The sequence below is a fragment of the Talpa occidentalis genome, unplaced genomic scaffold (assembly GCF_014898055.3).
Source record: "Talpa occidentalis isolate TD23 unplaced genomic scaffold, MPIMG_talOcc4v2.1 talOcc4.2, whole genome shotgun sequence".
Taxonomy (NCBI): domain Eukaryota; kingdom Metazoa; phylum Chordata; class Mammalia; order Eulipotyphla; family Talpidae; genus Talpa; species Talpa occidentalis.
Window position 1 is genome coordinate 18,234,884 of NW_023602073.1, and position 25,084 is coordinate 18,259,967.

At 43.6% G+C, this 25,084-nt stretch overlaps 1 protein-coding gene across 14 annotated transcripts in view; it reads left to right on the plus strand.

Annotated features, from left to right (window-relative positions):
* LOC119251869 (zinc finger protein 420-like) overlaps positions 1-25,084 on the plus strand; it is a 189,279-nt gene that overhangs the window by 149,893 nt on the left and 14,302 nt on the right. For 3 of the 14 annotated variants that reach the window (XM_054697989.1, XM_054697988.1, XM_054697991.1), the window contains 2 exons: positions 4,430-4,596; positions 4,818-4,910. The exons of 1 other annotated variant lie outside the window; for it this stretch is intronic. Coding sequence is in view for 5 of the 13 variants with exons in the window: in XM_054697985.1 (XP_054553960.1) it covers positions 24,536-24,550 (15 nt within the window). In the remaining 8 variants the exon portion in view is untranslated. Of the gene's footprint in view, positions 1-3,197; positions 4,160-4,429; positions 4,597-4,817; positions 4,911-18,510; positions 20,572-22,684; positions 22,764-24,407; positions 24,551-25,084 lie in introns of those variants that run through there. 10 more of the 14 variants (XM_054697993.1, XM_054697994.1, XM_054697984.1 and 7 more) reach the window with 7 other exon arrangements.

The following is a 25,084-nucleotide window of genomic DNA, read 5'->3' on the forward strand; positions in this document are numbered from 1 at the left end:
CTTCACAGGGCTGTGCTCAACTTGCTGCATGACCAGGGAGGCCCTGGTCACAAAATATTAATGTACTTTGATGTCAGGACGTGTGATACTTATATTTTCTTATTTTCTTTCAAAATTTTTTGGCACCTTCTGTGTTTCTATATAAATTTGAAAATTGTTCTATTTCCTTAAAAAAAAGTCATTTGTATTTGTGTAGGCATTGTGTTAATTCTGAAAATTGTTCTCGGTGATAAAGCCATTTTAATGATGTTAATTCTTCCAACCAGTGAGCACAGGTTGTCTTTCTATTTCTTTCTCTTTTGTTTCCTTTTACAGAGTTTTATAGTTTTGAGTCTACAGGACCTTCACCTCCTTCCTTAAGTTTGTTCCCAGGTATTTCATTGTTTCTGGCATGACTGTCAATGGAATTGTATTCTAAGGACCTGAGTCCACCATTTTACTTGAGCTTCTGTGAATTTGACAACTGATAACCTCGTAGAAGTGGAGTCACATTGAAGCATGGTGACCTGGGATATGTAGCCTGGGGACCTTAGTAACAACCTTTTGCTCAGTTCCTGGTATGAAACTTAGTCCCTAATATGAATCTGAGATCATATACTGCCATGAAGCAGGTTGGACCTGGGGGTCCCATGACTGCAGACCCTTTACCGACCCTTTACTGATCCTTGGTATGCAACTATACGACTCACCTCTCAGTATGTAGCCACATCAAATCTGATCATGTATAGTTGCCAATGCAAACCCACACAGAACCTTGTAGAAACTGAAAGTGTATAGAAGGCCCTGACTTCCTACATACTGGGCTCAGCCTTGGAATATGAATCCACTGAGTCAGCACCAGTGCAGTAACCCTGCTTCTTGTTAGCCCTGGTGTCCACGTTTCCTTTGTGCCATTTAATATTATCACATCTCTTTTATTACATTTTGTACAGGCCAGAGGTGCGGGGGTAAGAGGATTCACCAGAGACAGAGTGGGAAACAGAACAGGCAGATTGACCTAGGAGAGCAGCGGGCGAGTCAGGAGAGGTCTGCTGCGCCATGTGGGTAGCTCCCTGGCAGGCTGGTGATCGAACTTGTGCTGCAGAGGCTGCGGCAGCTTCATAGTTTGAGTCTTAACCCTTTGCGCCACCAGGGAGGCCCCCTGGACTAGTTTTCTTTTTTCTGACATGACTATTGGGCATTAAGTTTATTAGATCGTAAACTTGTGTCTGTGAATGTAGGGAAGTTTTAGCTGTTGTGTCTGAATGTATATTTTATGCACCTTCTTTCCCTTTCCTTCTGGATCTCCAGTTACATGATTGTGTGTCCTCTATAGTATTTCTGAGTATCTATCTCCCTCATATTTTTGTTTTTCATAAAGATTAGAAAATTGCTGTTTACCATCAACTTCAGTGATTTTCTTTTGCTACATTTTATCTGATGTTTAGCCCATCAGCACATTTATTATTGTGATACTTTACAGTCTCCCATTTTCATTTGGTTATTTTTATAGGTTCCGTTACTCTCCCAATAGTGCCCCTTAAAACACTATTTTTGTATTTTCCTCTACATACTTATTCATACTGTGGATAGTTTAAGTCTTGTCTGGTACTTGCAGGATCACAGACATCACTCAGGAAAATACATCAAGATGGAGAGTTCCCTATATCTAACCCCCAGAAATGCTAAGACCTGAGACAGTTGAAGGGTGTTTTCAAAGGACTGAAATGGAAACACTGCCAGAGTACTCTGTTCCTGACAGACCTGTCACAAAGGAACTATAAACTCCTATAGAAGTAGTGCTACGTGAGGGGAGGATGTATCTTTTTGTACAGGAAGACCTCACAGCAAGGGCTATAAACTGCACTGTTCACGTGTCCATACACACTTGCTGTACATATGTGTACACATGTGCATGTGTATTTGTGTCCACTAGCACCCTTGTGTTTGTAGATGGTCCTTTAGGAGACAGTCAAGGTTCATTAAGATGAGGTTGGGGTCCTTCATCCACCTGCACTTGTGACTCTGTAACAGGAGAAGGGCTGTCTGACGGCCTACCACACCTGCTCTCAGCTGACGCTGCCTCGTGCAGGCTACGCGTGGAGCCTGTCGTGACTGGCCCGTGACTTCCCAGTCTCCCTGATGGTGACCAAATGGTAATACAATCTGTTTATGGCTTCCTGAGCCCCTGATGCTGGGAGGTACAGTGAGGTTTTGTGCACAGAAATATGCCATCCACCTTCTCACCTTTCTTAATAGTTTTATTTATCACATTCACATTTTAATCAGTTAGCCTATGAATAAGAATGCATTTTTGTTTTCATAGCACTGTGGTAGCCTGGTTGCCTTGGGAGAATTGCCGTCACTGCAGTGCAGACTCATCTTACTGTTGATGTTGTTGTGTCTGTTCATCTGTTTAATTTCTTTTTTATCCCTCAGGTTTTATTTTTTTCCTGCTCATTCTCAGTCCATGGTTCTGTGACATGTTTTACTTGGTGTTTTATCCTCTCATTGGTATTGTACAGGAGCTTCTGTGTATGTGAAGACTTGTATATATTATTTTTATAGTCTGCTCATTGAATTTTACTTTTTAGAGTAGCTTTATCATGATTTTCTTTAGTTTTCAAAGGATGAATTATAGCTAGTTATGACCGTTTTTAACTTACGTTTTCTTTTTTCCTGTTGTGTACAGTTATCCTAACCCATTGTGAATAAGGGTAACTGAGCATCTTTGTTATTCCTTGTCTCACTGTGAATGTTGATTTCACCTGTGGCTGTGTCAAGGATATTAAAATTGTGTTAAGGAAAAATCCTCTGAATCCTTTTTTTCATTATTGGAAGTGGAAAGTATTTCTGTAAGGCCCTACTCAATAGATACATGTGTGTATATCCTTAGGATTTTCTATACATAATAAGGGATAATGGAATATATTAACAGATTTCTAAAGATTGAGGTTTCCTCATGCCTAGTGTCATCTTTTCCAAAAGACTTTCATTGCTATCGTCTATTTTTTTCTTTTTCCAATAGGAAATATTAGTGTCATCCAATTTTTTTCCTCTTTCAATACCTTTTTTAAAAGATTAATTTATTTATGTATACAAGTTCAGAGGTACAGGTGTGTGTGTGTGTGTGTGTGTGTGAGAGAGAGAGAGAGAGAGAGAGAGAGAGAGAGAGAGAGAGAGAGAGAGAGAGAGAGGATTCACCAGAAACAGAATGGGGAGCAGAACAGGCAGATTGACTGAAATATTCTGCTGAGGGGAGCAGGGGGCGAGTCAGGAGAGGTCTGCTGTGCCATGTGGGTAGCTCCCTAGCTGGGGATCAAACTTGTGCTGCAGTGGCTGCGGACAGCTTCAGAGGTTGTGTCTTACCCCTTGCACCACCAAAGAGCCCTCAATACCTTATGTTTTGGTTGAGCCATGTTATTCCCTATGATGATGAAAACTACCAGTAATGTTCCAGAGATCCCTAAATTTCTATCCTTGGCTTAGAGTTCCTGATCTATAAAACACATGTCCAATTTAGTGTGGAACACCAGTATCTCCCAGCTGTTTATGTAGGCAGCATGTGAGGAGAACTTTCCTTCTACCTTTAACCACCAAGTTCTCCTCTCCTTTCCCCCTCTGTTTAGGAAGTAATGCCCTGTTCTTTATTCTTATGACTGTCAGGTGAATATCCCTTACCTCTGTTTATTGCCCCCTCATTGTTTGAACATTCTAGGTGGGGTGTAGGTTTTGTTTACTCTGAGTTGGATATTTAAGTTCGCAGGAATAAAATATTGGCACAAATTTGTACATACTTTTCATGTTATGAAGAGTACGATCACATAACATTCTATACTGGTGAATTCAGCTCAGATGTCCCACAGTTCGTGAAAGCTGACTGACTTCAGTTCTAGAGTACTCTTATTGTCTATCTCACCTCACTGCCTGGGACACTGCCTGGCAGCGTGCTCTCTGCAGTTCAGTTACCATGGCAAGTGCTTTTTATATTGTTATGCGGTGACACCTGCTGTTGTCTCATCCTGATGACAAGTTTGTTTTTCTTTTTACAAGAAAGAGCTAAGTGTTTGGGTCTTCCGTGCAGTGCAATCCTATGATACAAACTGTTGGTTTTCCTTCTCTTGTACCTGTGTCTGAATTCAACATGCTTTCCACATAGCTCTTTCGCACAGTTTTCCAGGTATGTGTTTATTCTACCTGCCAACCAGGTTATAATCTCCTTAAGACATAAATTTTATTCATCCTTTTGTTGCTATCATCAAAGGCACTTCCAAATTTATAAGGTAAGTTATAAAAGTGCTTTTAGGAGCTAGTGGGTTAATCTAGAGGTAAGGCTATTTCTACTGAGAATTCTGTTCACATCACAATGTAGGATTTAAAGGTGGTGCATCCTGTGCAAATCCAACACTAGAAAAAACGGTGTGTTTACACTTGCTGCTCTCTGACCCAGGCTTAGGATCCTGAAGTGAGGGGGAATGTTCCCTCAAAGGGGATGGTGTCATTTGAGGACGTGGCTGTGAACGTCACCTGGGAGGTGTGGCAGGACCTGAATGATGCACAGAAGACCCTGTACCTGGATGTGATGCTGGAGACCTGCAGTCACCTGATTATCACTAGGTGAGGAAGCCCAGACCTAACACTCGAGTGCAAGCACTATTTCCTACTCTGACAAATGTGCCCTTGCTTATGGGATTTAGTGATGGTGAAGCTGAACATTGCAGGCAGAGTAGATTGTGCATGTTTATCCTTTTAATGAAAGGATCAAATTGGCCTTCATTGCACAGCTCTTAACACTGCTTTTGTTCGTTTTCAAAGACCAATACCGTTTCTCATCACAGGGCATTGTGTTAACGATCCTGTGGTGAGCATCAGGTTGGAGCAAAGTGTATAGCCATGGACTGTGGAAGATCCCCCAAACCAGAACTTCTCAGGTCAGTCAGTGTATGCTTTCAGGGAGGCTGGGAGGAGGAAACAGCAGCAGATATTGGCCACAATGAGCTGCTTTTCCAGTGTCAGACATTGGACAGTTTGTATGTATCAAAGTGATTCCTTATTCAGTTTCCAAATGCTGCTCTCTTGTAGATTTCCTCCTACTCTTTTAATGGTTGTCAATATTCTTAGCCTTAACCATTTTGCAATCCCTGCTACTACAGGCAATTATTCTGTATTAGTCACATTTTCTGTGTCTCTCCATGCATTTATTCTCAGACTGTTTTCTTTTAGGTCCTTGTTCAGGCATTTGTTTATTTTTTCAGTATGTTCATGGAAAGCTTTAGCCAATGGTATATTTTCTGTGAGTGGGGATACCAACAGTAATCTCAGAAATGGCCTTTGCTTTATTGAAGTTATATTCTGTGAGAAAAGAAAATGTAATAAATACATACATTACATAGAGAGGTAAAGCCACAGAGAATGACCAGGATGAAAGAGAAAAAGTGGGGGATGTTATTTTAGAATGTGCTCAAAAAGCATCATTATGGAGATGAAGTCTTTTCCCTACAGAGCTCAGGTTTGAGACGAGTGCTTTTGCACTGACATGATGTATGTATATAGTTTCATTTACAGTCTGGGCTAGAGGTAGTGTATTGCTATTGACGATGTAATTTACCAGGTGAAAACTCAAAACTAATACCATGAGAGGAGGTTGACTGGAGAATTATTTAGAACGTGAATAGTGTTTCACGTTCAAACCTTATGACCCACCCAACATGAAGAAATTGTGAGACTGAGGAGGACCCAGCAAATTGCTCAGCATGAGAAGGGATGTTCTGTGACATGGGCTTGGGAACCTTAGATGTGGTTTCTAAACTGTGGAACCAAGAGATTCGACTTGGGTGCGCTTACCTTGGGAGAGGAGTGTGAACTGTGCAATTATACCTTTTCGTATGGTTAACATTAGAAAGAAAGTAAAATAATGAACGCATGGGATTCCAGCTTAAGTATGATACAGTTAAAACTAGAGTACTAGATAAAAATTTGAGATACTATGAATCAGTTAGAAACACAGGTACCAGGGGTAGAGTGAAGATAACAGGAGTGTTGATCTCAGAAGGACGTAAAAAAAGTGCTTAATGAGGATAGACACAGGCTGCATTGCAGACCTTTTTATTTTTGATCAGTCTGATGATATAATGAAGCAGAGTTTGCTCTGTCTATTATGGTTCTGAGAAATGTGTTATAATATTTAATTAACAATTAACAGAGGACCTCTCTGGTGGCATAGGGTTAAATCTCAGTGTTATCACTGCAACAGCGTGAGTTCGATCCCCTCCCGCCAGGGAGCTAAAGTGGCACAGCAACCACTTCTGTCTCATCCACTCTCCCCTCAGCAATGTATTTAGTAAAATACACTTGTACTGCTCCCCCTCTGTCTTTGGTGAATCCTCACCCCCTACACCTTTGGCCTATACCCCAATTCTTCCTGAAATAAATATTAATGGAATTTTTAAAATTTGAAAAAAAAAAATTTGACACAAAGGTCAGGAAGTTCATGCCCTTGAAAGATGGGCATGATGAGTGTAGCCTATTTGAGCAGAGATAATAAATCTAAAGAAATAGAGATGCAGAGTCCTTGTTTGTAACAATATTCTTTTTTAAAGTGACTGAAAAATGATCCTGTAGTCAGTAGGTTTTCCAGGAAAACCATGACATCTAGAAAGCTTGAGTGTTCAAAACATACCATCAGAAGCTGGATAGAGTCATTGTAAGAAATAAAGTATAGAGGCTAAATAAATATTAAGTTTAATGCTTCTGTCTGAATTTGACATCTACATTTAAATGAATGTTTACCAAATATTTATGAATTGAAGACAACAATATGAAATTAGTTTTAATACTTTCTTGTCAACCTGGTTTAGCATTAGAAAATCTGTTAATTTAATATGTTGCATAATTTGTTAGGCATTGAAAGCATGAATCAGAAAATCAATTCCAGTTGTTCTGTTTAAATTGTCTTGTAGTAGAGAAATTTTTGTGCCTTTACAACAACATTCACAGGAAATGTTTAGCTGTTATTTATAGAAATGACCATTTTTCTCTCATTTTCGATGTCTATACTATGATTTGATACCTGTACCCCATTATGGCCATCCTTCCAAATCAGGACAGACATCTGTGGCAAGTTCTAATTGCCAAGAGCAAAACATAAACTAAGGTGAGAAATGGCTTCGGGAAAACCAATAATTTGGAACTGAATTTGGAGTTTGAACCTGACTATCAAGAAAGGATCAACCTTATGAATGTGGAGAAACCTCTCAGATTTCCTTACAGAGAAGATATCAGAGAACTCTCACCTCTCACTACAGAGAAATTGTTTGGCTATAAAGAATGAAGTTTCTCATGGATGACTGTCCTCACATTATATCTGCAATCTCAAACAGAGTGAAGTGTTATAAATGTAAAAGCATGTAAGAAAACTTTCTGGCAGAAGTCAGCCTTTAGTGTACATCAGAGAATTCATACAATGGGGAAAGCCTAGCAATGTCAAGAGTGTAGGAAGGCTTTCTTCCACACGTCAGGCCTCTGCAAACATCAAATGATACACACTGAAGAGAAATCCAATGAATGTCAAGAGTGTAGGAAAATGTTCTCCTGGAAATATCAGATCAGTAAACATCAGGGAATTCATTCTGAAGAGAAACCCGATGAATGTCAAGAGTGTAGGAAAGCTTTCTCTTGAAAAGTTGCCTTCTGAAGTTTGCTTTGCAGTGAAGCTGGGGAGCCACTGGAGAGGAACTCTTCCCTATCCCATTTGGAGCTGTCTAAATAAAGAACAGGGAACGCAGGCCTCCCTGGAAGCACAGCACTTATAAAGCTATCTGCAGCCATTGCAGCACAAGTTTGATCCCCAGCCAGGGAGCTACCCACATGGCGCAGCAGACCTCTCCTGTCTGGCCCACTGCTCCCCTCAGCAGTTTATTTCAGTCAGTCTGCCTCTTCTGTTCACCACTCTGTCTCTGGTGAATCCTCTAGCCCCCCCCGCACCTCTGGGCTGCACCCCAGGTCTTATATGCATAAATAAATAAATCTTTAAAACAATCAGGGAACTGGACCAACACTTTAGATGGAACCAAGTGCAATTATACTGTGAAACAGTCAAGAGAACAATTGTTTAAGGAGTTTTCAGACTCCTGAGAACTGATGATTATGGACTTTGAGCCAGAGGACAGAATGAGTTCCATTTCCTTCCTTTCTAGCAAATGAGGAACCGATTACTGATAGCAGGAAATAGTTGGAGCTTGTTGACACACTCAGCATCTCTTATCATCTACCACATTTTCCTCCTAGAAAATCCTTCCACACTCTTCACTGGACGCAGCTTAGGTTTCTAGTGAATCTGTGCACCCTGAATCAGTACACTTTGAACTGAATGTGAATTTTACTGTCTCCTGACCTTTGAGGGTAACAGCACAGAGGTAAGAGGTGAACAGACCGTCCATTCAAGGGAGAAGGTGGGTGGGAGGCACTTAGTGCTGAGTGGTCCTAGGAACTTTGACTTGGGCGGGCCTATGTGAGTTCCTTGGGTAAGGTGCAGTAGTGCTGGGAATTGCTCCTTAATGTGTCATTGTGCTCTCTGTCCCCTGCCCCTTTTTTTCCCTCTCAAGCTGTGGTTTGGTTTTGTAAGGAACTACACTTGACCTGTGACTAATGTAGGTTTCAGCTGTGCGGGTCCATTTACACGCTGATGTTTTCATTGTACAGATTTTAAAAATTTGGACATTTGTGTCTTTTTATGACTCACCAACATTGTACCCTATGATGTCCAAAATGTTTTAAGGGAAACTTAAATATATAATCAGTGAATAAAACATACAGTAGTCTATTTAGTCTATTTACTGTCATCAAATGGGCATAAAGCTTTTATTATATGTTAAAATTATTAAAACTGAAGACCACAATATACCATTCAATTGAGAGCACTGTGAACAAACATGCAGCTTAAATCATTATCCAGTTCATTCTTTTCTCCAAGTTTATGCAGTGAGTATATAGCTGTTCCTGTTGCTATTCATGTCCATGATAGCTTTTGGTCTACGTGGTACCTATCATGTTGCACTGATTAGTGCTCTCTCTGGGCTCTTCTGAGTTTCTCATCATGTTCCGTTCAGTGCTGTCAGCCTCTGTAGCACCATGGGACTAGACAAGGTGTCACCAGTAATGCTGGAATTGCTCTCCACACCCAAATGTCATGTCTTTAAAATGTTGAACATTCGGGCCTCCCTGGTGGTGCAAGGGGTTGAGACACAACCTTTGAAGCTGTCCACAGCCACTGCAGCGTGAGTTCGATCCCCCGGCCCAGGAGATACCCACGTGGTTCAGCAGACCTCTCCTGGCTCGCCCTCTGCTCCCCTTGGCAGTGTATTTCAGTAGATCCGCCTGTTCTGCTCTATACAAAAACAGGGTTCTAGCCAGAGATACAGGGGGTGAGACATAGTGTGTAGAGTTGTAGATAGGCCTGCAGGTGTGCTTGCCTACCTTTTGGGAGAAGGTTTCTAGCTTAAGGACCAGTGGAAAGAAAATATTGTAAAACCAGAGCTATAATTCTGACGGGAAGTGCAAAACCCTTGCACTTACTGCTAAATGCAATATTTTTTCCATTTGAGAAACTATTGCTGTGGTTCTATGAGATGGTGCAGCTTGCAATAGACCATGTACGTTTATGGGGTTGATGAATATGACACAGTCCTATAAACCTATTTTCCTTCCCACTTTACTGACATTTTATTTTCCCTAGTTTCTGTAAGAATATAGTTTATAATGTCGATATCATGGAAGATATGTTAATCAACTGCTTTCTGGGTTAAGTGTGTGGAGCCAAAAGTGATTTTTAAACTGCAGGCTGTGAATTTCTTGTCTCTGAGCAAGAAACCCAGCCTTGGGTGCTGTGCTTGGTGTTGCTGGGGCTGCATTTCAGCTTTCCTGGCTCAGACGGTCTTTGTCTCTCCAGTAAAAGACCCAGAGGTAGATGTCACTGCTAAGGAGAAAGTGTCATTTTCTTTTGCGGTTTGCCATGGGTTTAACATGTCTGGGAAGGCAGGTCCAAGGGAAGCTCTGGCTTCATACTCACATGCCCCCTTCACTCCTCAGTGGGGGTAATTTGGGGCAGGTCTAAGGAGATGGAACACAACCTACCCAGGCCAAGGCCAGGCCAGAATGGGCAGGTTCACTGTCAGTTCCCGCAGATGGGTAAAGAGAATCTTGGAGCAATTGATAGATTTGACAGCCCATTAATGTTGTGCCCCTCTTTTTTATTTCCATCTTCTTTTACTAATGAAGTTGTGCTCTTAAAATACATATGTTTATCTCTGTATATCTGTATCTATATCCACATCTGTATCTGTGGGGTCTTCCTGGTGACCTAGGGGTTAAGTCTCAGTCCAGTGACTGCTATGGCCTGAAATGAAACCCTGCACAGGCAGCTGACCTGCATGTGGCACAGCAGACTTCTCCTGTCTCACCCATTGCTCTCTTTAGTAGTTTATTTCAGTCAGTCCTCCTGTACTGCTCCCTACTCAGTCGCTGGTGAATCCTCTTACCCCTGCACCTCTGGCCTACACCCCAGATATTCTACACAAAATTTTAAAAATAATCATGAATAAATTCAAAAATATATGTATTAAAAAAGAAGAAAATACAAAAAAAAAAAAACAAGGATTTGTTGTCCTGAATGATTCACAAAGGTGTAGGAAAGAAAGTGTCTTCCTCGCTAGAAGCTGAGGAAAGAATCCCCATCTCTAAAGATTACAGGGTGAAAAATATATGTGGCCTGACATTTGCATAAAAGTATTCTTGTCCCAGATTAGCTTCATACCTGATTCACAGTGACAGGTTCACTGTCAGCACAGTGACTGGCTCCTCAGCATGTTAGCCCTGATGCCACCTGTTCCATGGCAGCTGCTGTTTGTCATCTGGGTGGACTTGACTCCTGTGCTCTCTGCACTGTGTATGTTATTTTTCCCACTGCCAGAATGATGACTTTGGGGATAACTGAGTGATGGGCACAATTCATGTTTCATTCAGAATTTTCCTTTCCCCTGAGTTTGTCACTGCGTGAAGTGTTCTCTGGGAAGTGAAATCTCTCCCTGACAGTGTTGGCTTTTATAAGAGGAGGTTCTGAATCAGCTAGGCCTCTGCCTGTCAGTCTCCATTTCATTCCAGTCACGTCAGACATACTGTTCTTTGTGACTTCTCTAGTTTATAAAAAGAAAACCAGAACCATATACCTAATATATGTTCTAGTGTATAAGAGTCTAAAATGCAGCTCAGTTCATATTATAAATAAAAAGGAAAAAATTCTAGTATATAAAATGGTAGGAAATCACTTTAGTTTGTTCATGTCATTTTCTATGTTTGTTTCCATAGTGCTTTGTAATTGGCACAAAAAGCACCATCTATATATGTTTTCCACGACAATGGAAATGTTCACTCAAGCATCTGTGTAGTATTTGTGTGTGTGATACATATTTTTAAAATTTTATTTCACTTACTTATGCATACAAGAAATGGGGTATAGGCTAGAAGTGTGGTGGGGTGGGGAGGCGGTGAGATGATTTACCAGAAACAAAGTGGGGAGCAGAACAGGTGGATCTACTGATATGTACTGCTGAGGGGTGTCGCAGGCAAGACAGGAAAGTTCTGTTGCACCATGTGGGTTAGCTCCTTGGTCGGATTCCTGGCCAGGAATCAAACTCATGCTGCAGTGGCTGGTGATAGCCTGATAGCACTGAGACTTAACCCTTTGCGCCACCAGGGAGGCCCTGTGTGTTTAATATTAAGAGGGTTTTCTATCAGTTCTCTGCTATTAATAGTATGTTTCCACTACTATTAAGTTGAGAACCCTGTTTTCTACATTCTTTTTAGGTTGTCTAGGATATTTATCTATAAATTCCAATTACATAAATTCTGACTTCAATAAACTGGGGAAAAAACCAATTTCCACAGTTTATTTGTGTTTAAATTTTCTGATATGAGTATATTAGTTTTCTCAAACATTTTTATATTCATAAAAACCTACTCTAGTGATAATGAGTATATAGCAACTGTTCAAAGAAAAGCCACTTTTTGCCTTGTTGACCATTATACAACATGAGGAACTCTTTGCCATGAAGTTTTTAGTTCAAGTTCTTTTGTTATTTTGCTGTTCTATTGCTTTTAAATAAAATACATGGATCTGGAAGGAGAGTCCCTTAGCATCACTGTGGAGCCTGTTAGGAATCATTAAACCCAACCCCCAGACCCTGTAACTTCTGAGGCAGCATCTTCCCCACCTTATTGTTCCCATGAACATTTGCACTGTTTGCGTATAACACGCCATGACTTTCCCATCTGAGAAATTAACAGCAATTACCCTGTAATTTACAAAATAATGCTCAGTAATACATGTGCTAGGATGCCCTCACTGTATATTTTATCTTCCATAAATTGGTTTTATCTACACTATCTTAATAGCTTTTATGTCATCCTTTTTCCTGAGAGTTACAGAGACAGTAAGGTATATTTTTGCATTAAAAGTAGTCTGATGGGCCTCCCCTGTGGCGCAGCGGTTGAGCACTGGTTTGCGAAGCTGCCTACAGCCTTTGCAGCGCCGGTTCGATCCCCAGCTGTTCCCCGGCCACCGAAGGAGTGTCCCACATGGCGCGCAGACCCCTCCTGCCGCCCGCTGCTCCCCTCAGCAGTGTACTTCGGTCCTTTTGCCTGCTCTGCTCCCCGCTCTGGCTCTGGTGAATATTCTCTCACCCTCCTGCGCTTCTGATTGTATCCAGTGCTTGAATAAATAAATAAACAAACAAACAAATAAATCTTTAAAAAAATAAAAATAAAACATTAAAAAAAAAAAAGTAGTCTGTTGAGGGCCTCCCTGGTGGCGCAGGCAGTTGAACGCAGTGCTGTGCAGCTGTCCCCAGCCTCTGCAGCGTGGGTTCAAGCCCGGCCCGCTGGGGAGCTACCCACATGGCACGGCAGACTTCTCCTGTCTCACCCACTGCTCCCACAGCAGTGTATTTTGGTCAGTCTGCCTGTTCTGTTCTCCACTCTGTCACTGGTGAATCCTCTCACCCTCCCACACATCTGGCCTGTACCCCAGTCTTGTATGTATGAATAAATAAATCTTTAAAAAAGAATTCTCCTGTTGAATAATTTAGGTCATTCACCTCAGAGATAACCAGTTTCTTAACTCTTCCCCTTTTCATTTTGGGTCAAACTTGAACACTTGGATGGACTCATAATTATTTTTCTTGCTTTAAAAAAAATAATTAGGGACTCTTGGCCTTCAGGACTGTGTCCTGTGAGTTCTCCTGGTAGGAGTGGGAGTGCTGGCGTCATAACGGGGTGTGGGAGTGTTCACTTCAGTGGCAATGGTGTTGAGTAGTGAGAAGGCTTTTCACCTTCCTGGTTAAGTTCATTCCTAGGTATTTAATTATTTGGGGTTGCAAATGGGATTCTTCCCTTGATTTCACTTTCACTAGTTTGTTAATCCTGTGTGGAAATGCACATGATCTCTGCATGTTAATTTTGTAGACCATCCCTTTCCCGTCTTCATTTATTATTTCTAATCACTTTTTGCTGGAGTCTTGGTGATGTCCTGTGTCTGATCTGCCATCGAACATTGTTACAGTTTTACTTCCACCTTCCCCTTTAGACAATTTTATGTCCTTTGCTTTTTCATTGCTGTGAGTAGGACTTGCATCAGGTTGAACTTCCAGTTTTTATTGAATACTTGGGTGAGATGAACATCCTTATTTTATTTCTGAGCTAGAGTGAAATCTTCCAGTTTTTCACCATAGAGTTGAGGGAGCAGAACACAGGCTGGCTGGAGAGCTGGCCTGCAAAAGCTGGCTGCAAGCTGCTGGCAAGGGCAGGTTGTAAGATAGCTGCTGGCAAGGGCAGGCTGAGGCTGGTATTCGAGGGGGCAGAAAGCTGACAGGCAGAGGCTGCTAGGTACCGAGCTAGCAGGCAGGGACTGGTAAGCACTAGAGGCAAAGAGAGGCATACAGCAGCTCGTGGTGGCGTCACACCTCTAGATGGCATAGCAGGACAATGAGGCAGAGGGTGGCAGTGGAAAAGCACCAGCATGGGGAGAGTCCTCATGATAGGTGATAAAGGAAAACTACCCCCAACAGTAACAGGCTCCTCCCTTGTACCCCCTCTTGCTGCCAGGAGTCTCTTGCTTATTGCTTGCTAATCTTCAGTCCAGTGTGTCGGTGATTATTCCTCAGTCTCTTAGACTCAAGAACCCACCCAATGGGCAACAGATTGATGCTGCCTATGGGTTGGTCATGCTCAGCCTTTATTGTATTGAGGTGTTCTCCTTCTGTACCCAGCATGTTGAGCTCTTTTCGGGAGTGGAGGTAAAATCTTGCTGAGTGTTTTTTCTGTCTGTTTTGAGATCACCTTGCTTTCATTGGAGGGGTGATCGCGTTCATTCACTTGTGTCCATTGTGCCTCCTGAGATGTGTGATTCCCAAGCAGCCATCCCAGGAGTCAGTGCCTTCAGATCCTGCTGTGTGCTGTGTGGCCGGCGCAGTTTCTCATTCTGATTTGGTCTGTGTCAGATTTGTCTGCTTTTTCTTACAGTTAGGTTCACAGTAGTTATAGCAAAAGTGAGCTTGATGATCAATAAACACTTCATATGTATTAAAATGATAGGGGGTATTTTTTTTTGAGTCATTTATTACAAAAATTTTTCTTCATCTTTCTCAAGTTGTGTCAGAATTATGGTATCATTGAATCTCAAACACTTATATGCCATTGATTCTCAGCATATGCCTTTTCTGTTTTTATTTAGAAAGGACAGGTTCTACTTTGTCTCTAATGGTAAATTACAATCTTTCACAGTGTGTGTGTCTATCAGATTCTCCCTACATGTGACATTTGCCACCTCCAGCTTTTTTTTTTTTTTAAAGATTTATTTATTTATTTATATAAGCACTGGGTACAGTCAGAAGCGCAGGAGGGTAAGAGAATTCACCAGAGCCAGAGCGGGGAACAGAATAGGCAGAAAGACTGAAGTACACTGCTGAGGGGAGCAGTGGGCAGCAGGAGAGGTTTGCCCGCCATGTGGGACTCTCGCAGGTGGCTGGGGATCGAACCGGCACTGCAGAGGCTGCGGGCAGGTTTGCAGCCCAGCGCTCAACCGCTGCGCCACCAGGGAGGCCCACAGCTTTTATTTTTGCTGTCTGTATAACTGTGGATGCAATTGATTTGTTTTAACATGGGATGGTTTTACTTAGACTGACTTCTACTGTGTGAAATAGAAATGGCTGGTGATAATCTTGCCCAGTTTTTCATCTGAGAGAATAAAGTTTGTTTTTCACAGTTGAGTGTGTCTGCTGTGGATTTTTCATGAAGGACCTTTATTATGTCGAGCTTGGTTCCTTCAATTTCTTGTGTTGGCAATTATTAATTTTTATTAGTTATTATTAATAATTATTATTATTAATCCATTTATAGTCTTGTATTTGTCCAAGGATCCTTTATCGAATCATACTCCTTTGTAAGTCTTTTATCCACTGGGCCTCCACCAGCTTGGTGTTCTCTGTGCCATGGTGAGGGTGGTGGCATCAGCATGGGAGCCCACAGCAGGGCAGTCCCCAGGGTTGATCTCTTAAATGGTGCCAGAGTTCTGTAGCTCAAGGTCGGTGCCAAATCTGTCAGGCCAAGTTGACAATCTCCTCAGAATGTGACCAGAGCCAGCTGCCTCAGCTGTGGGAGTGGCAGGAGCCTGGCTGTCCTCTCACCCCACTGCTCTGGCCCAGATCAGTGGTGGCAGTTGCTCCTCAGCCCAGTAACGGCCTTTGTAATGGACCAATCAGGTGCAACCATGAGCTGATTGGTGCTAAATGATCCAGTCAAACTTGTGGGTCGCACACCCTGAGAGAGGATATAGGCAAGAGTCAGAGGGAGCTGAGACTGCCCCCCCAATGGAAGAAGAGACGACATGGACCCCTGAAGAAAGATAGACAATGCCAGCCCCCAAAGGAAGAAGAAAGACAGGAAGGCTCTGTTCCTGGCCTCTGAAAAAAGAGGAAAAGCAGCATCCAGCAGCCGACTTCCAAGGAGGGAAGAGCAGCCGAAGGACTTGGTCACACACTGGGCCTCGGTCCTGTCTCTGACCTGGCCTGACAGGAGCCCAGAAGCCCTGCGCCTGGTGTGTCCAAGAGCTGCTTGTTGCTGGTGTAACCCAACGGCCAGCCCTCCTGGTGACCGGTGGCGACCATCACTGATGGTACCTGGGTGAGACAGCCGCCACCTGTGGATACAGTGAGCTCTTTGTGTCCCCTGTTTGTAAAATAAACACCATGGTTGTTGTTCCTAGAGCCTGAGGTCTCTTGCAATTGTGCACAGAGGTGAGAACCCAGACGGTGACCTGTCCTCTCATCGGACACTGTCCTTTGTTGGGCATTCTGTCTTCTGGCCCAGCCCTCATGGGGGTGGCCATCCTGCTCATTTAGGGTCAGCTGGGTTTGTTCACCTGCCCTGGTTGTTTGGGAGTGGGGGCCTGAGTGGGCTTGCCCTCCTGCAGAGGTGCCAGGATGTGTCAGATCTGGACACCTCCTTCTGTCCTCAGGGCTGAATCTCTAATAAGCAGTTTGACACTGATGCTGTCTGTTCCAGCCCAAACCTACCACTTAGGGTTCAGGGGATTTCATCCAGTGTGGTTGGCGACACTGCCTCACCTCAGGGTTCAGGGGATTTCATCCAGTGTGGTTGGCGACACTGCCTCACCTCGCATTTCCTGCCTCCTGGGGTCCCCACTGTCCTTGTCTAGATGCTGACTCTGCTCTGTGTTCTCAGTCCTTATCAGGAGGATTGATAGGGATTTTTGTGAGATCCAGTGGTTGAGTCTCAGAAATCCCCATGGGATACTCTAGCCTCCTTGCCCTGGGCATCCCTATCTGCTATGATCCTGTGTATAAAGTTGTGGTTGTGTCTGCTGTGCAAACATCCCAAGCCGGGAGGTTCACTGTTGATTCAGGCAGACAGGAAGAAAAATCTTGAAGCCTTCCATAGATCTGACAGGGTTTTAATGCTGAAGCAGGGTCCCGGTACCCAGGCACAGCAGGCAGGGAAGCTGGCATGCAGGTAAGCAGGTGGCGGCTGGGAGGTTGGCACAAACCTAGCCTCCCAGTCTCCCCACACTCTGCCTTCTCTCTGGCATTCTCTTTTGGTCTCCCTGTTTCATAATCTCATCTTCTGTAATCTCATCTTCGTCATCTCACCATGATTTTACTCTGATCTCTGGGTATCCATGCCCTCCTGATCAGGGCTTGGAATTGATTTCCTGGAAGATGTGCATGATTCATCACATTAAATCTGGAAGAAAGTACTACTTAGTTTCCCCTTTATATCCAAAATGTGGGATGACGTGGGCACAGTAGATTTTGCAAGTGGAAATTGTAATCCATCAACCCTTACTCCTGTGAGTTTACATTTCCCAGGCATTCCCCACAAATACAATTTTTATTCCTTCCCACATGAATTTTTGCATGGGGTTTTCTCTTCATTCAAAAATGTCACTGGAATTTTGATGGGGATTATATTGCTCCTTTAGATCACTTTTGATAATGTTGACAGCTTTCGTGATGGTGCAGTTGAACTTTAGTAGCCCTATCTCGATTGGGCTTTTTTTTTTAATTCATGCATACAACAACCAGGGTACAGGCCAGATGTGCGGGATGGTGAGAGGATTCACCAGAGACAGAGCAGGGAACAGAACAGGCAGATGTACTGAAATACACTGCTGAGGGGAGCAGCAGGCGAGACAGGAGAGGTCTGCCACGCCATGTGGGATTCTCACCAGCCAGCTGGGATTGAACCCGCACTGCAGAGGCTGGGGACAGCTTCACAGTGCTGCGCTGTGCCACCGGGGAGGCCCTTGATTTGGCTTTGATATCCATTCAATGCTGTCCTCAGAGAAAGTGTTAAATTTTTTTCCCTTTTCACTTTTGAAATTTTCAGAACTGGTTAAATTTTTTTTTTTTAATTTTTGTTTAGTTAAGTAGGAGTTCACCAAGCCAGAACATTAGTTTTAGTTTATTTTTTTTATTTTTAATTACTCTTTCAGTACTTGGTACACATCTGTGTTTAATTGTATTTCATTTATTTACTTTTTTAACGATTTTATTTTTGTGCAGAAGAACTGGGGTGTAGGCCAAAAGTATTGGGGTGAGAGGATTCACCAAAGGCAGAATGGAGAGCAGAACAGGCAGAGTGATTGAAATACACTACTGAGGGGCTCAGCAGGGGACACAGCAGAGGTGGCTACACCTTGTGGGTCAGTTCTCTGGCTAGGGATGGAACTGATGTCGCAGTGGCTGGCAATAGCTTGATAGCTCTGAGACTTTAACCCTTGCCCCAACAGGTAAGCCCCATGGTGTTACCTATTCTAACATTGTGCCAATGTCCTTTATTTGGTATCTTATCTAAGAAACATTTAAAGTATTTTGTCTTGAGTGCTGTAAACGTGGTAATTAGCCCCTTGCTGTCTTCCAGCCTTCTCTTCTCTTGACATCCATGTCTTCATGCCTCTATTAGGTACAGAAGATGTGTTTCCAAAAGTGGGACTGGGAGGACATGGAATCTATGCCTTTGAGAACTTACAATTAATGAAAACCCAGACATGTCAAGCGGAAATTGAATGGCAGAACAGTTGTTGCAGTGACGATAGCCAAGCGGAGATAATTACCCACAATACAGTTCTTCCTGCAAGAAGAGATCAAGTGTGTGGAACATTTTGTGTCAAACTCCATTTTATTTCTGCTGCATGTAAAGATAAGTATATTTCTGTAAGCAGAGATTCATATGAAATTTCTATCAATTCCTATTCTCTGAGAGGAAAATTAAAACATATAGGAGGTCTCCTAGTCCATAATGCAAAAAGTCACTAAAGAATTATGAATATGGGACAGGTTTTTACTTTGAGTCACATAGTTCTCAACATCAGAGATGTAAGTGGGAAAATCAAAAACCTACTTGGGATCATATTGAGGAGTCCTCAAAACTTATCCAACATTACACAATTCATGAGAAACCCTACAACTGTAATGAATATGGCAAAGCTAACAAATGGTGCTCGAGACTCATTCAACATCAGAGAGACTCCAGAAATGTGAAGAGTGTGGTAAACCCTTTTATTGGCATTTACAGCTCACTAATCATCTAATGATTCATACTGGAGAAAAGGCTTACATGTGTATAGACTGTGGTAAAGCTTTTCTATACTTTTGTCACCTTTTTGAACATCAGAGAGTTGATAATGGTGGGAAATATGACAGATGTGAAGAATGTGGGAAAGCCTTTAACCAACAGTTGAATCTCAGTCAACATCATAAAATTCATACTGGGCAGAATCCTTACAAATATGAAGAATGTGGCAAAGCCTTTAACAAGATGTCAAGCCTTATTCAACATCAGAGAATTCATACTGGGCAGAAACCTTACAAATGTGAAGAATGTGGGAAAACCGTTAACCAGAGTTCACACCTTATTCAACATCATAGATTTTATACTGGGGAGAACCCTTACAAATGTGAAGTATGTGTCAAAGCCTTTAACAAGATATCAAGCCTTCTTCAACATCAGAGAATTCATACTGGGCAGAAACCTTACAAATGTGAAGTGTGTGGAAAAGCCTTTAACAAGATGTCAAGCCTTATTCAAAATAGAGAATTCATACTGGGCAAAAACCTTATAAATGTGAAAAATGTGGCAAAACCTTTGACCAGAAGTCAAAACTTACTAAACATCATAGAATTCATACTGGGGAAAAACCTTACAAATGTGAAGAATGGCAAAGCCTTTGGCCGGAGTCAAAACTTACATCATAGAATTCATACTGGGCAGAAACCTTACAAAGGTGAAGTGTGTAGCAAAGCCTTGAACTGGTCATTCAACTCTTTCTCGTCATCACAGAATTCACACTGACAAGAAACTTGACAATTGAGAAGAATATGGGATAGCCTTTAAGCTGAAGTTAAAACTTATTCAAGGGGCCTCCCTTGTGGCGCAGGCAGTTGAGTGCCACACTGTGAAGCTGTCCGCAGCCTCTGCAGCTCTGGTTCGATCCTGGCCAGCTGGCGAGAATCCCACATGGTGCGGCAGACCTCTCCTGTCGCGCCCATTACTCCCCTCAGCAGTGTGCTTCATCAGTTTGCCTGTTCTGTTCCCCGCACTGTTTCTGGTGAATCCTCTCACCCTCCCATGCATCTGGCCTGTACCCCAGCTTTTGTATAAATAAAAAATAAATCTTTAAAAAAAAAAAAGCTCTAAAAATAAAAACTTAACATCAGAGAATTCATATTGGAGTGAAACGTTAAAATGTGAAGAATGGGGCCATGTCTTTAGCCAGAAGTCAAATCACTCTAAACATCAGAGAATGAGGAAAAACCTACAAATGTAAAGTGATGAGTGGTTTGTACTAATAGACATTTTGAAACCACCATATTTTCATACTAGAATGACAATTTGAAGAAGTGAAAAAAAGTGAGAAAGTAATAACATCTGAATACATATCTAAAAATTGCATTACAGCAATAAGTCATTAACTTCTGATATTAGTTTAAATCAATATTTTTTGGAGCATAAACTAGCATTAAAACACTAAGTATGTATTAGTGTAATTTAAATGTTAAAGGTGATGGATTGGGGACAGATATAGGTGTTTTCCCTCTACTTTTTATCAGATATACTTGAGATGTTATTAAGTGGGAATGAATGTAATTCAGCTCTAATGACAAGTACAATTAGAAGCAATGCCCAGGAAATTATGAATCAGTATTTATAAATTTTTACCCTGTTTCCTTGAACCTACCCTTTTCATGGCCTATAAAACAAACACGTCATGGTTGTGATAGATATTCAATCCAACTTGTAAATATGAGACTATTTACGAATGACAGAATGGGTGGGGAAGAAGTGTGTGTATGTGTGCACCTGCACTTGTGGCGGGCATTTGGGAGAGAGTGGTGTGTCTGTTTGAGACGTGTGCATGTCTTAGGCAGTGGTGGTACTCGGTTGGGCATCAGTTGCATATTTTTGGTCAGGAGGCGATAACTCTTAAAATGGTTCTGGCAGGATGGAAAATGGCTTTAAAAGTCCATTTAGCGGGGCCCCCTGGTGCCGAAAGGGATTAAGATGCAACCTATGAAGCTAACTGCAGCCACTGCAGCACGAGTTTGATCCCCAGACAGGGAGCTGCCCACATGGCGCAACAGACCTCTCTTGACTCACCCGCTGCTCCGCTCAGCAGTGTATTTCAGTCAGTGTGCCTGTTGTTTCCCTCTGTCTCTGGTGAATCCTCTCACCCCCCCCAAAAAAAAAACCTCTGGCCTGTACCCCCGTTCTTGTATGCATAAATAAATATTTTTAAAAAAAGTCCATTTAGCGAGAAATCTGAGACTAAGCTACTTAGACTCAGACCTTTTAAGAAATAGGTTGTGGGGCCTCCCCAGTGGCGCAGCGGTTGAGTGCTGGACTGCAAAGCTGCCTGCAGCCTCTGCAGCGCTGGTTCAAACCCCGGCCACCGGGGAGGGTCCCACATGGCACACAGACCTCTCCTGCTGTGCCCGCTGCTCCCCTCAGCAGTGTACTTCGGTCCTTCTGCCTGTTCTGTTCCCCACCCTGGCTCTGGTGAATCCTTTCACCCTCCTGTGCTTCTGACTGTACCCAGTGCTTGTATAAACAAACAAACAAATAAATAAATCTTTAAAAAAAAAAAAAAAAAAAGAAATAGGTTGTGGAGACACTGGCTCAGCCCAGGCGGCTGCAGCAGATTCTGGGCAAGCACAGCAGGTGCACAGGTAGAATGGGGTCTAAGGGTACAGAGTCCCCTGCTGGGCACATTTACTGGCGCCCAGAAAGGCAAAGTGGAATTGTTATAGGACAGCCCCGATATTAAACGGGTTCCTGGCTGTGGGTCCTCACCCGCGCCTTTAAAAGGGACTTATTAATACTCCACTACAGGCATACACAAAAGGTTAATAAAAGATTTACAAGGGAAAAGGAAATAAGGAAAATGTACAACTCAGGGAGAAAATAGGGAAATAAAGTCTTTAATGCGTCCGACCCGATCCGCCGACCTGGAAACCCAAAGTCACTCTCAGAGCTGGGGATGCTGCTAGCTCGTCCAAAATGGGGGACCCCCCCCAAAGCCCACGTGTCTGTCTTTATACTCACTTGGCTGCTTAACCCCACCCTCAGGTCTCTGCCACCTTCCCTTTGGTGGGGATGGGATTTGGAGTTCCCAGTGTCTTTGGCTTTGGCCTAGGGTGGGGGTGGAGTCCACAAAGCCTGTATGGAATTAGCTTTAGGACAGCCTTTTCCCCCTAACAGAATCACGAGAAATGCCTTTCCATGGAGGTAATTAAAGATGGCGATCCAGGGCGCCTGTGCTTCACGCCCTCCTGGGGATGCGCTCCCAAACGACAGCGGGAGAGGAAAGTATGAGGACCCCACTTCTCTGGGCCCAAAACAAGCTCTCTCCTCTCCCTTGCTGACCTGACACAGTTCCTGCTACCGTTACCAGTTGCAGGGGATCGGACCACCAGTTCCCGCTCCCCGACATCACAACGCGCCACGCCCAGAAAGACCGCAGTCAGACGACTTGCCCGGCAGCGCACGGGATTGTGGGAAATGTAGTCTGCGGCCACTCGGTTCCCCCACAGGCTCCGGGAATTTAATTCCGGCTTCTGCGCACGCGCGGGCCGCCGCCTCGCCCTCTTGCCGGAAGTCCCGGGTTCTGCGTTCTGCTGCTGCTGCGCACGAGTTGTGCGTGTGCTTTGTTTCTGAAGGTTGTATGGGGTGAAGCTGAGGATCTAAGTGCGGGTGTGGGCTGAGGGGAGCCCCGGGGGTTGCGGACACTGTAGGGAGCGGGGCGTGGGTGAGGCCCTGAGGGTAGGTGTGGGGCGTCGGAGCCACGTGGCCCTTGAACGGGAGCGCTGGGCCGGGTCAGGCTGGGGGGGAGGCTCAGGAGGGAGATCAGGTGTTGTGGACTCAGGCCTGAGTCCCTGCAATTGACATCCCTTACTGTTTTCACGAATTCTTGGTGTGACTGTGAGGTTCTGTTGGTGGTTTTGTCATGGAATTTAAGAATTCCTCGCCCACGTGATTTGTTAGAAACACGGAGTGCGTGGGCCTCCCCGGTGGCGCCGCGGGATGAGCGCCGCACTGTGAAGCTGTCCGCAGCCTCTGCGCACTGGTTCTGTTGTAGAGCAACCCCGATACAAAACGGGGTGCTTGATCCTGACCGGCCAGGGAGCTACCGACATGGCTCGGCAGACCTCTCCTGTCTTGCCCGCTGCGCCCCTCAGCAGTGTATTTCAGTCAGTCTGCGTGTCTGTTCCCCACTCTGTCACTGGTGAATCCTTTCACCCTCCGGCACATCTGGCCTGTAAAATAAACAAATTTTTTTAAAAAGAAAAAAAAAAAACACGGACTGTAGGTATTTAGGTGGATACTTGAGCATTTTCTATGTAAAGATCCACCTAAATTTACTGTCTTTCAAACACACCCGGCCATTTTATTACTGGAAGTTGGATGGTTCTGCATTTTGGGCTTTTCCCCTCCACTGATGCTGATGTTGCTGGGATGATACAGGAGCCTGTAGTTACCTGGTGTCCTGACTGAGACTTGTTGGGATAAGAATTTCACTTTATGCTTGGTGGGTTTATCTGGTTTTCGCTCAGCCGTGTGCCCCTGACAGGCTGACCCCGGGTGTCTTCTCAGGATGACAGTGTTCCCAGAAGACAAGCACCCCTGGAAAAGGAGTTTTCATCCTTTACGCATATTCATTGATTCCCTTTGGCCAGATATTTAAGGGCAAAAGTTACTGCCAAAGGGGGGTGTACAAGGAAATGAAACCAGGGAAGAAAGTCTTTTGGAACCATTTCTGGGAATGTCCTACCAAAAAAGTACATTAGGTGCACCATTTCCTTTGAAATTGTGTCCAGATTTTTTTAAAGATTTATTTATTTTTATACAAGAACCGCGGTGCAGGTCAGATGTGTGGGAGGGTGAGAGGATTCACCCAAGACAGAGCGGGGAACAGAACAGGCAGACTGATGAAATACACTGCTGAGGGGAGCAGCCGGCAAGACAGGAGAGGTCTGCTGCACCATGTGGGTATGCCCACGGCTGGTGGGGATTGAACCGGCATTGCAGAGGCTGCGGACAGCTTCACAGCGCTGCGCTCAATCACCTGCGCCACCGGGGAGGCCTTGTGTCCAATTTTTTTTAATGGTTAAGCATCTTTGGAATTTTTGTTTAGTCCTTAGAATGACTGTTAGTCAATCAGTAGGAAGTATCAGTATTTAGTAACTTATGGTAAATTATAAACCTAAATTCTGCAGTGACTGGACTTGTGGGTCCTTTCCTGCCCCTTCGCAAGGTGTAAGCACAGCTGTCAGACAAAAGTGACTTGGGTCTTTTCCATGCAGTGTGTTGAGCGCTCTGGACAGGAGACTCTAGCACCTAGGTGCCTGCAACCTCAGTCCTCTCACTACTGGACTCTAGTCACCTTGCACTGCTTCACCTCCTGTGTCCTTCCTCACTTCTTAGAGCAGCAATGAATAAATCTCTGGTGAGTTATTCATCTTTCTTTAATTGTTGTACATTGGTTTTGTGCGCTTTGTGAGAATTCATGATGTGAAATACAAAAGTAGAAATGTGTGAAGTTTTTTTCAAGGAAACATACATCAACAAGGCTAAAGTCAGGTAGATACAGGCTAATCTTAGATCCAACATGTGTGGAAATTGGGCTCTTTCATGATTTTGTGGTAGAAAGTCAGATTCATGCTTCCTGATGAGAACTGACCCCCGGGGGACAGTGTGCTGAGTCCCTTGTGCCTGAGCACTTGCAGTCTGAAACTGCAACGGAGTCTGAAACTGGGTCTGTGGAACCCATAGGTGACGTTGTGGACAATGGCTCTTCACCCCTCTGGAAATAGACACTTCCCAAGTGCTGCACTGGCCATGGTTAGCTGTCAGGTGTGGGGTGAAGGGGGAGGGAGAGGAACAGTACCTGAGTGCAGAATGGGAGCTAAGGAGCCATATATCATTTGAAAAGGACACCTTGGGACCTCCCTTGTGGTGCAAGGGGTTAAGTCTCAACACT